The 14,809-nt window shown below is 37.6% G+C and overlaps 1 protein-coding gene across 4 annotated transcripts in view; it reads right to left on the bottom strand.

Moving 5' to 3' along the window:
* The window catches only part of Znf512 (zinc finger protein 512), a 32,236-nt gene extending 17,663 nt beyond the window's left edge, over positions 1 to 14,573 (bottom strand). The window contains exons 1-7 of one of the 4 annotated variants that reach the window (XM_071601449.1): positions 14,403 to 14,573; positions 13,821 to 13,879; positions 4,730 to 4,810; positions 1,984 to 2,171; positions 1,100 to 1,195; positions 608 to 691; positions 201 to 325 (exon numbers count right to left, since the gene is read on the bottom strand). In XM_071601449.1, coding sequence (XP_071457550.1) covers positions 201 to 325; positions 608 to 691; positions 1,100 to 1,195; positions 1,984 to 2,171; positions 4,730 to 4,810; positions 13,821 to 13,879; positions 14,403 to 14,432 — 663 coding nt within the window. In that variant the 5' untranslated portion in view covers positions 14,433 to 14,573. Of the gene's footprint in view, positions 1 to 200; positions 326 to 607; positions 692 to 1,099; positions 1,196 to 1,983; positions 2,172 to 3,905; positions 3,921 to 4,729; positions 4,811 to 13,820; positions 13,880 to 14,402 lie in introns of those variants that run through there. The other 3 variants (XM_027933428.3, XM_027933429.3, XM_071601450.1) reach the window with 3 other exon arrangements.
* Between the last annotated feature and the right edge of the window lie 236 nt (positions 14,574 to 14,809).

Below are 14,809 nucleotides of genomic sequence, written 5' to 3'. Positions count from 1 at the left end.
CATATAAAAAGCTAAATGCCACAACTAACAAATAACTAAGTGAGGATTCAAACCCAAGTCTGTCAAGTGCAAAGTCTACATTCTCTCTGCCACACAACGCTTCCCCCTAACCCTCTGTATTCAACATATTATACACAGTACCAGGTCTAAATTTTGGGGAAAAAGTCCTAACCATTATGAAATGCCACAAGATATCTAACCTGTTTGCAGTTTTCCATGTGTTTCTTTAAACCCTCTATGGTCTTCCTCCCCACTGCCTGGCAGGTAGGACAGGAAACACTGCCTTTATCCACGATTTCTAAGTACCATTGTTCTTCCAAACTGCCTACAAAGGAGAGAAAAATGACACTTTGTGATCTGCAGTATTCTCAAGAAACAAAAATCATAATTTCACAATTTAGGAAAAGTGTCATAAAATGGTTTTTCCCCTTCCTGGCTATTATATACAGATTCTTCCTGTATATAACTTCTAAAAGTTATCTTTTTCCAAAACAGACACTTAACAAATGCCTCCTTAAGAAATGCTTGAGTACATCACTCCTCATGGACAACAAAAATAAACCAGAGTTTATACTACATCCCGCAAAGCTTCCAAAAGAAAGCATACCTGCTGCATAAACTGGTGGTTCCTTCCGAATACGACGAGCCTGGGATTTGGGATTAGGCTGAGTTTTAGGCCGTTGCTTCCTCCCTGACATAAGATGGAGACATGGAGTTCAACATGTTACCTTTACTAACCCCTCCCTAACACCAAAATCTCTTCCCTTCCCTTCACCTGGACACAAAACCCCACTCATTCAACTGCCTGCCTCCTTTAAGTCACAAAAGTTAGGATGAGGCTACTCCCACCCCCAAATTCAAAGGGTCCTAAAGACAACAAAGGCCCAAACCTCCCTCTTTTTGTTTTAGTTGTTGATGGACCTTTGTTTTATTTACTTATTTATAATGTGGTGTTGAGAATCAAACCAGTGCCTCACACATACTAGGCAAGCACTCTACCACTGAGCCACAACCCCAGCCCCCAAAGTCTCATTCTCTTTTATCCTTGAAGAATAAAGCCTAGTGACCCAAGGAAAAAGTAGCAAAATGAACCCCTTACCATAAAGCTTATGCTTTTTCTGAGGAAATTCACCATAATCTTCATCTTCTTCCTGCTTGGGTTTCCTTTTTCCTTTTGCTGATGCTCCACCTGACCCTGAAATATCACACAAAAACAAAACACCAACTCAGTACAGTTTGTAAATGAACTTCTGGGCCTGTCTTCAAGACATCATTCACAAGACTATGAAAGAGAAAGATCACTAGTGAATGCAGGCCTCAAAGAAGTGTTGTGGTATCTTTAGGAAAGCTGGTGTAATTTCTAATTAACTGACTGACCCTCCACTCTGGAATCATCAATTCTACCCTAAGAGTAAAAAAAGTCTTCAGGAAATATTTTGTTTCTTGATTTGAGGCTATCACTGAAGTAGAAGAACTGTTCAAGATAGAGAGCTACTACCAGTCACTTGTGACTGTGACTCTCTAGAATATACTACCATGACTCTTTATCCAGCCCTTACATCCGCAAAAAAAGAGCAAACCAGAACACAGGAAAGAAGTTCAAATCCCATAGAGAAGAAGGCTGATTTGAAGTTTAAACTAGAAGAGTAGAGTCAGCAGTATTTTACTCTATTAGACAATTCATGAAGCTAACAGTACACAATAGCCTACCACGTTAAAATCTTTTAATCACTAATGAGGTTAAACGTCTGTGGCATTTAATACTTTAAAAATCACTTATAGGGCAGGGGTTGTGGCTCAGTGGTAGAGCGCTTGCCTAGCATGTGTGAGGCACTGGGTTCAATCCCCTGCACAACATAAAAATAAACAAAATAAAGGTATTGTGCCTAACTAAAAAAAAAAAAAAAGAATCACTTATAGCAACTATCTCAAAATATAACTTCAGAGCACACTGCCTTTGGAAACAGACATTAATTCTGATACCTTCAGTACGAGACGTTCCAGCTGGTTTGATTCTCCTCATTTTCATCCAGTAGGTAGATTTTCGGAAGGATGCTGGAAAATCACTCACTGGTTCACATGAAGAGGCAGATGATGAGCCGCTTAAGGAGTCATCGTGAGGGATAGTGTACTGGAAACTATTATCCTTTATGGAGCACTGGGTCCTGCTACTAACACGACACAAAAATCATGTACCAACGAGGGTCTGGAGTAAAACCCTTATTAATTATTTTATCATAGGAAGATAATCAAGTCGGTTACTTGTGCAAAAAACTAAGGCAGCTAATTTTATTTTATTAAGAAGGCTAATTTTGGGACTGGGGCTGTGATTCAGTGGTAGCGCACTTGCCTGGCATGTGTGAGGTACTGGGTTCGATTTTCGGCACTGCACATAGATGAATGAATAAAATAAAGGTCTATCAACAACTAAAATATATATATAAAGAAGGCTAATTTTTTAAAAAAATTATAAATTGTAATCTAAAAATTACATTGATCAGTCTAACACAACATATATAATTATTATTATACTTCATTATAATCAAAAAGAGTAAGCAGTCCATTCTGCAATAGAAGGAAGAAATTCTTTCCTGGATTTATCTAAGAAAAAGAAATTTTAAGCAATGTAATTGGGTATTCTGTGACTCTCAGATCCCCTAGATCAGTAACCAGATATGTCCAAGTTTCCCTCTCTCTCTGCTAGAGGGACAGTAACTAAAGGATATCTCTGAGAATAGAAAGGGAAAAAACCAGTCTGTAGACACTAATCTGATCCATCTTCCTTATTGCTCAGTCTCCTCTATAAACCATAATGAGAGCTGCCTTGTCTTAACTTGGCAACACAATGCTTAGCTTCTGCAGCTGAAGAAAAAAATGCTATCTTACCTGAGTTACACTGTTTAGAGACTCCTGATAAAAAGCTAGATCTAGATTCCTAAATCTAAGACTAGTGAGTATATCAATTGAAAAGCATTACTGAGGGGCTGGGGCTGTAGCTCAGTGTAGAACACTTGCCTAGCATATTTGAGGCACTGGGTCCAATTATCAGCACCACAAATAAATAAATTAATAAATAAAATAAAGGTCCATCAAAAATTTTAAAAATATTCTAAAAAATTAATAAGCAGGGCATGGTGGCACATGCCTGTAATTCTAGTGACAAGAGGCTGAGGCAGGAGGATTGCAAATTTAAGGCCAGCCTCAGCAATTTAGTGAGACCCATAGCAACTTAGACTCTCTCAAAATAATAAATTAAGAAAAAAAGTACTAAGGAGTAGCTCAGTGGTAAAGCACCCCTGGGTTAAATCCCCAATCTTGGGGAGGAGAAAAAAAAAAATCACACATACCTTACATTTGTAAGAGTAGAAAATGAAAGTTAATTATCCCAGGTGACCTTCCTTAGGAAAATATATAAAATGTGATAGATACCAATTATGAAATACTATGTAGTTGTCAGATACAATAAGCCAATTCTACACACAGAATTTAACTAAAAGGCATTCTCTGATGAATGAAAAAAGAAACAGAATCTATTACAATGTCATCTCAGTAAATTAAAAATAAATACATATATGAAGCAGCTCTTCCAGTTTTAAAAGGATTCATAAATATTTAAGGACAAACATGACACCTATTTACATGGTTTCCTTTGGGAGGAAGGGGATGGAAATCAGCATAAACATAAAAGAAGATGGCTTCAGTATCCTATGAGTAGGGAAGAACAATTTTCAGTTCTCTGCGCGAGGTCCCGTATTACAAATTCAATAGAGTGGTCCTGGTTCTGGTATGGTAGCATAAGCTCACTACAGCCCATCCTTCCTGCTGATTACACTGATAAACTTTGGACTCTGATATTAAACAAAAGCAGTGGATTATGCAGGGGAGTAAAAACTGAGAGATGTTACCTATGTGAAATGAGTTTCCCAGTTGTTTCATGACTCTGCAACAATGCTGGGCCTATGTGCAGAGCAGTATGGGCAGCTTAAATTCCAACAGAAACCCCAACTTTCTGGTTACATAATCAGGAAAAGGAGTCCCTGTTGGCAAGAGTATGGAAAATTCTGGAGAGAAGAAAGGCACAGAAGGCGATTCCATAATTCTGCATTTGAAGCCATACAAATCACAGCCTAACCTTAGCAAGATATGTGAGAGGCATATTAAAATCAGTCTAGTAAAGACTGAAAACCGAAATAAAATTTGAACTAAGTGACCCAAAACAATGCAGCAAAAGCCTAGAGAACTGACAATCTGAGACACCTGAAGAAATCTCAAACTAACTCTTGGGCTATTGTGAATGAGATGAGTCCCCATTTACATCATAGCAAAAATGTAAAGGACAAAACTTGAGATTTTTAACCATTGCTCTCAGAAGGTAAGGCAGAACTTAGGGCTTGAACCTAAACAGGCTGCCTGCTAAAAGAAAAACAGCAAGATTCCTACAAAAGATTACAATAGGATCCAAAGTTTATATAAATAATATTCACAATATTAAAGATAAGTTCCAAAATCATGCAACACAAAAAACCAGAAAAATGTAATTCTCAAAGGAATAGATCATCACAGATACCAGAACTGTCAAATACTTTTAAGCTGCTATTATAATTGCTTATAAAGGAAAATACACATGAAATGAAAGACAAGGCAGGAATTATCAACAAACAGAAAGCATAAAAAAGAATCAAATGAGATTTCAGAACTGAAAAATGCAATATCTGAAATAAAAACTCACTGCATGGGTTCAGTAGCAGAATGAGGATGACTGAGGAAAGAGTCTGTGAACTTGAAGACAGAGCAATAGAAATGATCCAATCTGAAGAACAAAGAGAAAAAGGAAATTGAAAAAAAAAAAAAACAGTTCACAGAACAGACCCAACAACCTGTGGATCAACCTCCAAGTTCTAACTTAAGTGTAGCTACGGTTCAAGGAGAAGAGATACCTTCTCTTCTCCTTGGAGAAAGAAAAATAATTTGGAAAAACTAATGATAAAAAACCTCCCACATTTAATGAAAGACATAAGTTTAAAAGATTCGAGGAGCTCAACAAACACTAAGTGGGATAACTCAAAGAAAACACACACAGACACATCTTAATCAAACAAAATTATTTAAAAGTAAAGATTGAAAATAAATCTAGAGAAAAGCTTCAGAAAAGCAACATCTTACATTACAGGGACCAGAGATTCACACCATTATGGATTTCTCAACAGAAATCAAGGAGGCCAGAAGACAATGCTACAATATCTGTAAGATCCCAGGGGGTGGAGGGAGGGAAGGGAAAGGAGAGGTACAGGAGACTGAATTAGAACAAGATATATTCCATGCTTTTATAATTATGTCAAAATGGATTCTATTGCAATGTATAACTAAAAAGAACCAATATAAATAAATAGATAAATAAATCTGTAAGATCCTGAGAGAAAAGATTTGTCAACTCAGAATTCTACATTCAGTGAAAATACACTTACGAATATTTCGGGGGTGGGGGGGCAGCGTCGGGGTTGTGGCTCAGTGGAATGCTTGCCTAGCACATGTGAGGCCCTGGGTTTGATCCTCAGTATCACACAAAAGAAAGAATAAACAAATAAAATGAAGTTATCTAATATATATATATATATATATATATATATATATATATATATATATATATATATATTTCTTCAAATAAATAAAAACTAAGAGATTTAAGAAATGCTAAAGCTGAAGAAATTCCAGCCAAAGAAAAATGATACCAGAGAGAAACTTGGATTTTCAAGAATGAAGCAACAGAAATGGTAAACACTGGGTAAATATTTTTAAAATTTTAAAGCAAAATTTTAACATTATCTTGTAGAGTTTTTCAATATATGGTATGTAGGTACAATACATAAAACAACTATACTATAATGGGAGGTGGGCAAAAGATTAAAAGAATCTATATGGCTGTAAGGTTTCTACAATTTTTTTTTAATTTTTTTTTTTTTTTAGAGAATTTTAATAATTATTTTTTTTAGTTTTCGGCGGACACAACATCTTTGTTTGTATGTGGTGCTGAGGATCGAACCTGGGCTGCACGCATGGCAGGCGAGTGCACTACCGCTTGAGCCACACCCCCAGCCCAGGTTTCTGCAATTAAGCAAAGTGTTAGATATAAAATCTAAATAGACTGTTAAAGGATAAATATGAATATTATAAATCCTAAAGGATCCACTTAAAAAAATACAAAGAGACATAGACAAAAACCCAGTTATGGTAAATACATTTAAATGGGACACTAAGCACTCAAATACTCTGAAAGAACAACAAAGGGAAAAAAACAAGAAAGAGAACAAATAATATATGAACAGACCTAAATCCAAATATACCGATATTAATTTAAATGCTTATGGTCTAAACATTCCAGGTAAAAATCAGAGATTGAAATAATCAATAAAAAGGCAGACCCTACTAATATATTTGCTTACAAGAGGCACACTTTAAATACAGACATAGACAGATTGAAAGTAAATTAATTAAAAAACCTATCCCAGATAATCAGCAAACATAAGAAAGTTGGAGTAGCTATTTTGATTTCATATAAAACAGACTTCAAGACAGACAGGATTGCCAGAGATAGACACTTCATGACAAAAATGTCAAATTATCAGGAAGACATAATTACCTGTTGTAAGTGCCTAATAATAGGGCCTCAAAGTACTCAAATCAAAAACTGACAGAATTAAAGGGGAAAATAGACATTCCACAATTTTAGGAAATTTTAATCTCTCCTCTCAGCAACTGGTAGAATTTTGACAAAAATTCAGTGAACACATAAATGAACTAAACTACATTAGTAGCCACCTTGTTTGAGTTACTAACATTCATAGAATGCTACATCCAACATACAGGATATGCATTCTTTTCAAGTGAATGCATTGTGCATTCACACCAAGAAAGATTACAGGCTGGGCCATAAACTTTAAACTTTTATTAAAGGAATGAAAATAACATTGCATTCTTTGACCACATCAAAATGAAAACAGAAACCAATAATAGTAAACTACTGAAAAAAAAGAAAAACACTTAAAAAATAAAACTATGTGGAAATTAAATAATCTGCTCCTAAATAATTTAGAGGTCAAAAATTAAATTGCAAGAGAAATGTGAAAATATTTGGAGAAACAAGAAAAATTTATATACATGTGTGGCTGAGCCAGGCACAGTGGCGCATGCCCATGCCTATAATCCCAGCAGCTCAGGAGGCTGAGGCAGGAGGATTCAAAGCCAGCCTCAGCAATTCAGCAAGGTACTAAGCAACTCAATAAGAGCCTGTCACTAAATAAAATGTAAAAAAAGGGCTGGGGAGGGCTGGGGCTCAGTGGTAGAGCGCTTGCGTTGCACATGTGAGGCACTGAGTTTGATCCTCAGCACCACAAAAAAATAAAGATACTGTGTCCATCTATAATTTAAAAATTTTTTTAAAAAAAGGGGAGGGGGCTGGGGGGCTGGGGAGCTGGGGTGGCTCAGTGGTAAAGTGCCCCTGGTACAAAAAAAAAGTGTGGCTGAAACTAAAGTACTTAGAAGGAAACTTAAGTTTTGACTGCTTGTATTAGAAAGACTAAAAATTAATAACTAAAGTTTTAACTTTACGATAACTTAAGAAGAACAAAGTAAAACAAAGAAGGAAAGATGAAAAATCGATGGTCTAGACAATGGAAACTGACAATAGGGAAAATCTGGTTCTTTGAAATGATCATAAAATTGAGAATCCTATAGCTAGACTGATCAAATTTTTTAAAAAAGATACCATAAGTAATATCAGAAATTGAAGAGGTTATTATCACATATCATATGAACATTAAAGTACTGAGAATAATTCGAATAACTCTTTGCCAATAAATTAAAATGACATAAAAAAAAAAAGAACTGGAAATCTGAATAGTCCTACAGCTATTAAACTGAAATTGTCAAATTCTCAAAAAAAAAAAAACAAAAAAACCTCAAGGATCAGATTATTTCATGTTGAAACACACTGTAATAAGGTTACAAAAAGGAAAAAAAATCAAAAGGAAGAAAGTAAAACTGTCCACACTTTCAGATTATGTGACTGTTTACAAAGAAAAATACCAGGAATCTGAAAAAATTACTAGAACTAATAAAGGGATTTAGCAGGGCTGGGGACATATCTCAGCTGGTAGAGTGCTTGCCTCATATGCACAGGGCCCTGGGTTCAATACCCAGCACCACAAAAAAAAAGGGGGGGGGGAATTTACCAAGTGGCAAGATACAAAGCTAGATACAATAGTCAATTATTAAGTGGGGCACAGTGGCACAGGCCTGTAATCCCAGCAACTCAGGAGGCTGAGGTAGGAGGATCACAAATGTAAAGTCAGCCTCAGCAACTAGGCAAGACCCTCAACAACAAAAAGGGCTGGGGATATAGCTTCGTGGTAAAGTGCTCCTGGGTTCAATACCCAGTAACAAAGGGGGAGAAAAGGAAAGGAAAAAAAAGTCAATTATTATATATTAGCAACAAGCAACTAGAAAGTGACGTAAAAATGATACCATTTACAATAACATAAAATACTAACAAATCTAACAAAAGACATCCAAAGGCTTTTACTATGAAAACTACAACACATTGCCAAGAGTGTTAAGAAAACCTAAATGAACGGCAAAGTACCTCATGCTCATAAATAAGAAAAATGTTAAAATGGCATTTTCCTCAAATGAATCTCTAGATCCAATATAATACCAATCAATACTCAACATGTTTCTTTTTATAGATACTGGCAACTTGATTCTAGAATTTATATAAAAATGTAAAAAACCTAGAATAACTAAAATTATTTTTTTAAATGCCAAAAGAGATAAGACTTGCCTTATCTAATTTCAAGACTTAACTCTAAACATTAACAGAACAGAATAAGAACTATCCAGAAACAGACCTATACAGATACATGTTCAACTGATTTTTTTTTTTTTTTCTTTTAGGTTCTGGAGACTGATCCCAGGGCCTCTCAAATGCCAGGCAAGCACTCTACCAATGCACTATAATCCCCAGCTCTATGCAACTGAATTTTTATGTATGTGTGTGGTGTAGCTAGACCTTTTTAAAAAAATTTTTTTGGAAGAGGTTCTTGATAAGTTGCCCAGGCTGGACTCAAACTTGTGATCCTACTGCCTCAGTCTCCCAAGAAGATGGAATTACAGGTGTACACCATCATGCCCGGCTTCAAGTGATTTTTGATAAAGGTATCAAAGCAATTCAATAAGGAAAGTCTTTTCAACAGTTGTTGAATATACTAATGTAAAAATATTGACATTGACCCTCACCACACACCACACACAAAAATTAACTCTAGATGGGTCAAAGACCTATGTATAAAAACCTACAAAACTTCTAGAAGATAGGAGAAAATCTTTGCAATTAGGGGAAGCAAGGTTTCTTAAAGCGAATAAAAAAGCAAGAAACATAAATGAACAATTTTTTTTTTTTTTTTGGTACTGGGACTTGAACTCAGGGGCATTTAACCACTGAGACACATCCTCAACCCTTTTTACTTATTATTTTGAGATAAGGTCTCACTAAGTTGCTTAGGGCCTCACTAAGTTGCTGAGGCTAGCCTAGAACTTGCAATCCTCCTGCCTCAGCCTCCTGAGTGGCTGGGATTACAGGCGAATACTACCATGCCTGGCAAATGAAACAATTTTTTAATGATACTTTAAAACTTTTGTCCTTCAAATGACATCACTCAGAGAATGAAAAACAAACCAGATTTTGTTTGTCAAGACACATTTATTAGACAAAGGAATTATATTCAGTATAGATTTTTTAAAATATTAAAACAAAGACAACCCCATTTTTTAAAAATGGGTAAAAGATGTAAATACTTTACAAAAGAAGATAAACAAATGACCAACAAGAACATGAAAAGATGCTCAACATCATTTAAAATGAATAAAAAGCAAAAATTAAAATCACATCACTATACAACTATTAAATTAGCTAAAATTAAAAGGATCAATTCTTATGCTACTGGTATGAATGTAAATGATACTATTTTGCATAGGCAGTTTCATAAAAAGATAAACATACTCTGCCACATAATCCAGTCAACCTAGGATGGGAGATACTATTTTATGTACTAATCAAGTAAAATGGAAATATTTGTCCATATAAGACTCATATGAGATGGGCACAACAACGCAAGCCTACAATCCCAGTGATTTGGGAGGCTGAGGCAGAAGGATCTCAAGTTCAGACAGCCTCAGCAACTTAGCAAGGCCCCCAGCAATTTAGTGAGACCCTGTCTCAAATTTAAAAGTAAAAACAGGCTGGGGATGTGGCTCAGTGGTTAAGCAACCCTGGGTTCAATTCCTGGTACAAGAAAAAAAGAGAGAGAGAGAGAGAGAATCACTGTGATTTCATTTTATAAAATTCTAGAATATGTAAACCACTGTACATAAACAGAAAATAGGACTGTAATGCCTAAGGATGGGAGAAGAGAAAGAAATGGACTGCAAAGGGAAACAACAAAAAAAAAACTTTGGGGTTAGATAGAAAGGTTTGTTATCTTGACTACAATGATGGTTTCAGAGATGCATTTTATAAACAAACTGATTGTAAGGTAGTATTTATTTATTTGTAAGGACTAGACCTAGAGTCTGCCACACACTAGGTAAATGTTCTACCACCAAGATATTCCCCCAGCTCACAGTGTACACTTTGAATAAGTACAGTCTATTTTATATCAATTATACTTCAAATGGAAATTGGCAGTCCTTTAGGGCTGAAACCCACCATCCTAAACACTGGGATCAATCACTACTCAATAAAGACTTGATTGTACCAACCAGCCATTAACAGCCAAGTCCCATGTGACTACTCTCAGGAAACTCTATACAAGTTTCTTTTTTCTTTTTTTTTTTTTAAGAGAGAGAGAGAGAGAGAGAGAGAGTTTTAACATTCATTTTTTAGTTTTTGGTGGACACAACATCTTTGTATGTGGTGCTGAGGATCGAACCAGGGCCACACGCATGCCAGGTGAGCGCGCTACCGCTTGAGCCACATCCCCAGCCCCATCTATACAAGTTTCTTAGTGTAAGACACAGAAATACATATATCTTTTCTCATGAATAAGCATGAACACAGTAAAAGATCCAGAGTTGATCATATGATCAACTTGATTAATATACTGGAGATTAAGTCATGATGGCTAGGGAATCCCTGTCTCTAAGTCTGTCTTTTGTTTGTAAAGGACTCAACAAAAACCATTAAATATTTTATACTATCAATTCAGAACATTTGACCATTTGTTGAAACCAGATTAATCTCAAACTTCCCTTTCCATAAACATAACAAGAAAAAGCTTTGTTATGATATAATGGCTATCATAATTATGGTGATTTTATAATTTATCACCAATGTGGCAAGTCTCTGCTTCTGATTACAAAGATGAAAAGTTAAGCCAATTTTCAACCCTTTTCTGATCTATAAGAATTTTTAAGACCTTCTAGTTCATTCTTCTACATGTAAATATTTAGATTTCACTAAAAAAAGTATTTTAGTTCATCCCAGTACTCTTTGTAGACTTTTATTTATTTATTTTTGGTACAGGGGGATTGAACCCAGGGGCACTCAACCACTGAGCCACATCCCCGGCCCTATTTTTTGTATTTTATCTAAAGTCAAGGTCTCACTAAGTTGCTTAGCACCTCGCTTCTGCTGAGGCTGGCTTTGAACTCATGATCCTCCTGCCTCAGCCTCCAGAGCCACTGAAATTACAGGCATGCGCCACTGCACCCAGTGTGCAGACTTCTTTAATTCTACAAAATCTTTATAAAGGCTGGTTTGCCAGGTGGTGCATGCCTGTATTCTCAGCAATTCTGTAATTCCAGCAATTTGGGAGGCTAAGGCAGAAGGATCTCAAGCTCAAAGTCAGCTTCAGCAATTTAATAAGGCCCTGTCTCAAAAAATAAAAAGGATTGGAGATGTGGCTCAGTGGTTAAGCACCCCTAGGTTCAATCCAAAAAAATTAAATTAAAATAAAGGCTAATATTCTCCATGGTTTCATCCTCTACTCTTTTTTAGTCTCTTCTCACCTTTGTTTCTTCAAATTCACAATTTCTAAAGAAGCTAGTTAAATAAAGATTCCCACACCCTAATCCCAATGATTTGGATTCTGATTAATGGATGGAAGCCCATCCATGTTTATACTTTTTAAGAATCATCCCTGGGTGAACCAAGGTACACACTGAGAAATATTGCTTTAAACACATTCCCTAGAAGATATCATGAATACTCATTTTGTAGAAGAAAATATGTTTTCAGTTAATTTTTAAAGCGAATAATTCTCAATTTTTCATTTCAGACCAGCCCTTCACCTGAGGTCCATATCCATTTATGTTTGTTCCAAATGTTGCTCCTCATTCAGAAATTCCCAGTTCAGTGAATTACTCCAACCTTCAGCTGTTTGCCAGTGCCAGAAACCCACAGACATCCTGTCTTTCTTTTGATTAGCTCTAGCCTATATCATCATGTATATTTCCTATGTATTGTTCCCCACATATTCTTCATTCCTCTCTTTTGTTCTTAAAATAGCCTCTGAACCAGTTTTCCAACACACTTCCTAATCCATCTTACATAAAGTTACCAGAGTGACCTTTCCCTTCCAGGATAAAAGTCCAACACCTGAGCATGCTGTTAAAAAAGGCTTGTTTTCAAGCTGGGCTCGGGAGGCTGAGGCAGGAGGATCTCGAGTTCAAAGCCAGACTCAGCAAAAGCCTGCGCTAAGCAACTCAGTAAGACCCTGTTTCTAAATAAAATACAAAATAGGACTGGGGATGTGGCTCAGTGGTCAAGCACCCCTGAGTTCAATAACGGGTATCCTCCCCCCGCCGCCCCCAAAAAAAAGACCTTTCATGATCTGGCTAACCTCTTTGAATGACCACTCCACCCCATTCTCCATTCCAGTCATATAGAACACCTTGCTATCCCATTTACTTTTTACCTATTCAAATGTTGTTCTCTCTTCAGAAAAATCCTTTATCCTGGCTAACTGCATCATTCCTCCACTTTCAAGCCTATGCTTACAGATGATCTATTGTGGTTATTGCTCCCTTTCAGACTATCACTCCCTTTTCCTAACAGCTATATTAAATTCTCACTTTAAAATATTTAGTTATTACACCGTATTTTGTTGATTTTTTGCAAATCCCCTCTTTGGATTTCTACTTTTGTTTTCCATTTCTGTATATCTAAATACACAGCTGGCAAAAAAGCAGACATTTAGTCAATGTTATCTGAATGAATTAATCCATCTAATGAGAGTCTCAATTTTTTTTCTTTTAACTATGAAAAACTTAGCACATTCAGCATACAAAATAATAAGCCAGACTTGCAGCCAAATAGTTTGAAAATACAAGAATTTCCCCCAACCATATTTTCTCTTCCTTCCAAGATCATCAATGTATTTATGAGCACGAATTTCATGTGGGGAGAAATGCTGGACTACCACTGAATCATATGTTCTAGTTTTATTATAATTTGTTCTTTTGGTTTTGGTTTTTTTTTTTTTTTTTTTGCAAGCTGTTTTCCTCCACTACACTACACTAGGTTTAGACCTGCACTGTCCAATTCAGTAGCCACTAGCTACAGGTGGCTATTTAAATTTGGTTAATTAAAATGTAATAAAAATTAAAATCCATTTGCTAGTTGCACTAGTTACACCTTCAAGTGCTTAAAAGTCATACGTGGCTGGTGGCTATGATACTGGGCAGTGCGGATACAGGATATTTTCATCAATCCAATTGTCAGCTCTGGCGACACAATTATAAAAAGACCTCAGAAAAACCTCACTTACTTCTTAGCTCCCACGATCCTGGTGCTCCTCTGCTGCTTAAAGGACGTGGGTCCCGGGGTCTAGCAAATCACAAGCACAGGGTGAGGGCTAGGGTCCTCTGGACCTCGACCACAAAGAGATGACTCCCCCTTGTGCCCAGAAGAAATGAGGCTCTCCCGGGGCAACTACCTCAAACGGAAAAAGGCAGCACTTTTCAGAAAAAGTATACGGTGCTCCCTTCCTACAACGCACAGGCGGGTGACAATACCTGCGCCTTCATCTTCCCCCATTCCCAAAGCTCTGTCCCAGGCAGAGGCTCTAACAGGGAGGCGAAAAAAGACAACGGCTATGGGAGGCATTGTGGGATGTAAAAGAAACAGAAACTAATGGCAATCTGGAGAGGAACTGAATCCAGGGAGGTGGGGAACAAGCAAAAAAAGTGGGGAAAGAAGAGGGGGGCAGGTGGATGTGATCTAAAAGGGTGGGGCCTACGATGGGGTCTGATAAAAACCAACTCTGAGCACAGGACAAAAGCGAGGGGCCGCGTGCTCCTGGCTCCACAGCGCTCCCTCTAAAGCATCATGGTCACCCCAAGGAACTCACAGCGGGGACTGCACCGAGTCTGGAAGACATCACTCCCTCTCCACGCCTAACAATTTCACCCAAGGGCTCCGGCCAGACCAACGCCACTTCCGCTCTCCTCGCCTCTCCCGGATGTGGCCTCCGCGCCGCCTAGCCCGGTTCTGAACGTCTACTTCCGCCTAGCAGCTTCCGAGGGGGCTGCGGCTGGAGAGTCATGTGACGTGCCCCCCTCGGTTCCGGAGACCCCACCCCCCACTGCGGCGCGGGGCCTGGGAGAACGCGGGCCCGGGGCTGGAGCGAGGGGGCGGGGTCTGGAGACCAGCCGGCCCCGGGCCTCCCGCCCGGTGCTCAGTCCCTTTGCACGACAACACTTGTCCCAGTTTTCCGCACCCACCCCGGTCGTGGTCCTGTAGATGCACATGGAGATC

Source organism: Marmota flaviventris, chromosome 14 (assembly GCF_047511675.1).
Source record: "Marmota flaviventris isolate mMarFla1 chromosome 14, mMarFla1.hap1, whole genome shotgun sequence".
NCBI classification, from domain to species: domain Eukaryota; kingdom Metazoa; phylum Chordata; class Mammalia; order Rodentia; family Sciuridae; genus Marmota; species Marmota flaviventris.
This window is presented reverse-complemented; position numbering and strand designations above follow the sequence as displayed.